Source organism: Penaeus monodon, chromosome 25, assembly GCF_015228065.2.
Source record: "Penaeus monodon isolate SGIC_2016 chromosome 25, NSTDA_Pmon_1, whole genome shotgun sequence".
Lineage (NCBI taxonomy): Eukaryota > Metazoa > Arthropoda > Malacostraca > Decapoda > Penaeidae > Penaeus > Penaeus monodon.
Genome location: NC_051410.1, coordinates 29713973 through 29716405, shown reverse-complemented (window position 1 = coordinate 29716405; position 2433 = coordinate 29713973). Strand labels below are relative to the sequence as shown.

Below are 2433 nucleotides of genomic sequence, written 5' to 3'. Positions count from 1 at the left end.
TACATGGTTACAAAGTACAGATCTCTTTTGTCGTCAACCCTAGAACAATGTTGATAATATATTGTGCAATATTCTACTGTGCCGCTTACCAGTTACTTACGCTGAATAAGTGATTGACGAAGCATTTGATAACTGCATGCTTATTTCTTCTCATTGTTTAGGAAATACTATTAAACAACATTTGGAAATAAGAATAAAACATATTAATCGATGGATAAATGCTTATGATCCAAAAATATATAATTAGAAATGCAAAATTCATGCAATACTCGGTCCATAAACATGCATTCCCACATGGAATTACAATTGACTCTACTATTAATAATGGGGCGCAACCTAGAATCGGACTTTGGCACCCTCATTGTGGCAATGGTTATACAAAGTGTTAGTGAAATTGGCGACAAATGTACTTAGAAGCGTTTTATTATTTCAAAATTGGCTGTATTGTCATTGAATGGTTCTCCAACATCTTTACGGTGGAGAGGAGAGATTTGGTACTGCAATGATGCTGTTATGTGCAGTGACAAAGTCGGTTGATCTAAGGGCAATGGCGTATCCTGGATAACGTCTTAAAACTAAGTACATTGTTAATCAGATCATTTGACAAACGACGAGCTCTAATTCCGAAACCGACTTTAAAATATATATGTAGGAATGTGTACTATTATTGGGAAAATATTCACTGAGTATTATCAGAATAGTCTTTCATATCCAAAGGAAAGATAAAGCGCAGTAATAATTATTTTGATTAGAGATGCAGCCTTGTCAAAGGGAACTACTACTATTTCAAGAGGGTACTTTGACTTGTGGTCTGACCTTAGAAATCAATGATTTACTCAAAAGATGTATGTATAAGCTAGATAAGGCCGACTTACAAGATGTTTTTCTTAACTTAATCATGTATTTGTTTCTGCTTAATTCTTGTGTTTTGTGATTTTATTTTTTCATTGCTTAACTGTAAAATTATACTGCGTTTTACGAATAAATATATGAATTTGATATTTATTTATTCAATTCATATTACCACTTAAAATAATCCATATGTACATCACAGTTCATCTCTACCAAAATTTGTCTTTGAATATGTAAAAAAAAAAATCCAGGTATGAAAGGAAAAAATAAATAGTAAGTATTTCTCAGTGTTTATTTATGTTCATCTTAAAAATGAGGAAGCAGTCATAACACATGAAAAATCATGCTCGTACAATATACCTGTAGATTAAAATACATGAGAGATATTGCTTACTGTTTTTTTTTCCAAATTCAGATCAGTGCAATATATGATCTGCAAAATAAACAGGGATCTAGGTCATGATAGACTGCAGATCAAACAATATTTCACATGTAATCTTTCCTGTACATGCTCTGCGTGACCGCTAGACCTTGTAGGCTCAGACTGGAATGTCACTTGTGGGTACCATTAACCTAACAGAAAGCCTTCTGTTCTCAAAATCATTTTCAGGCGTTCAGAATACTTATCCACACTCTAAAATTTTCGATCTCGTCCTCCCTGTTGGCAGCCTTCAGACAAAGCAGAAACCATTCGTTGTAGAAGCACCGATCTCTACAGTGGAAAAGAATGCGTTGAAAAGAGGTATTCTGGATGATAATTATGCTTTCCATATTATCTCGTAGTGTTTGTTTTTGATGACAGAGATGTTATTAAGATTTTTTTTATAAGTTATCTGAAGAAATTATGCACAAATTCCATCCTAAGCATATATTATTACCTATGCAAATTTCAACGTTAAACAATATCTTATGGATGAACCTTTAGAAATTATATGCAAACTCACCTACAACAAGCCTTCCCAAACCCCGGTAATCGAAAGAATTAACACAGTCCTCACAAACTCGATCAACCTTGTTGTAATCTCACGATTACCCATTCTCCCTCTACAGGTGCCGTCCATGAGACTGCCGAGGCGATCCCCCAACAGCACAATCACTACCACCAACCATATCCTCTGCGGCGAAAGAATGAAAGGACGTATAGTGGATACCAAAATGAACAAAGAATTGATGGTCACCAGAATATTAAGGACCCAATTTCCACATACATACAATTCTGTTAAACCTTTAAGGAACCAATTTCCACATACATACAATTCTGTTAACCCCCTTACAATTGCCAAGTGGTACATAGGGGAATACGCGCAGACTCAAAGTAAAATCAAGCTGTCCCGAAATGGAAGTGTATCCTGAATGCAGTGCTGTGACTATCTGCTTCCACCTTTATATACATGTTGCCGTGACTAAGCCACTAATTACCGCCATACAGTATGAGTTCCAACCTTCCATTTTTTAAAGAGTGAAATTTTATTCCTTTCTGTAACGTGCTATAAATATTTTCATGAAGTTATTTTTACTTTCTCTCATTTATTTTCGGAATGTGTCTCTTCTCTTTAAACTACCCCATATTTTTTCTTTCTT

At 34.8% G+C, this 2433-nt stretch overlaps 1 protein-coding gene across 2 annotated transcripts in view; it reads right to left on the bottom strand.

The window, feature by feature from the left end:
- LOC119589123 (molt-inhibiting hormone-like) overlaps window positions 1-2433 on the bottom strand; it is a 34746-nt gene that overhangs the window by 7436 nt on the left and 24877 nt on the right. Inside the window, exon 3 of one of the 2 annotated variants that reach the window (XM_037937699.1) lies at window positions 1457-1564. In XM_037937699.1, the coding sequence (XP_037793627.1) occupies window positions 1459-1564 (106 nt within the window). In that variant the 3' untranslated portion in view covers window positions 1457-1458. Of the gene's footprint in view, window positions 1-1248; window positions 1565-2433 lie in introns of those variants that run through there. The other variant, XM_037937698.1, reaches the window with a different exon arrangement.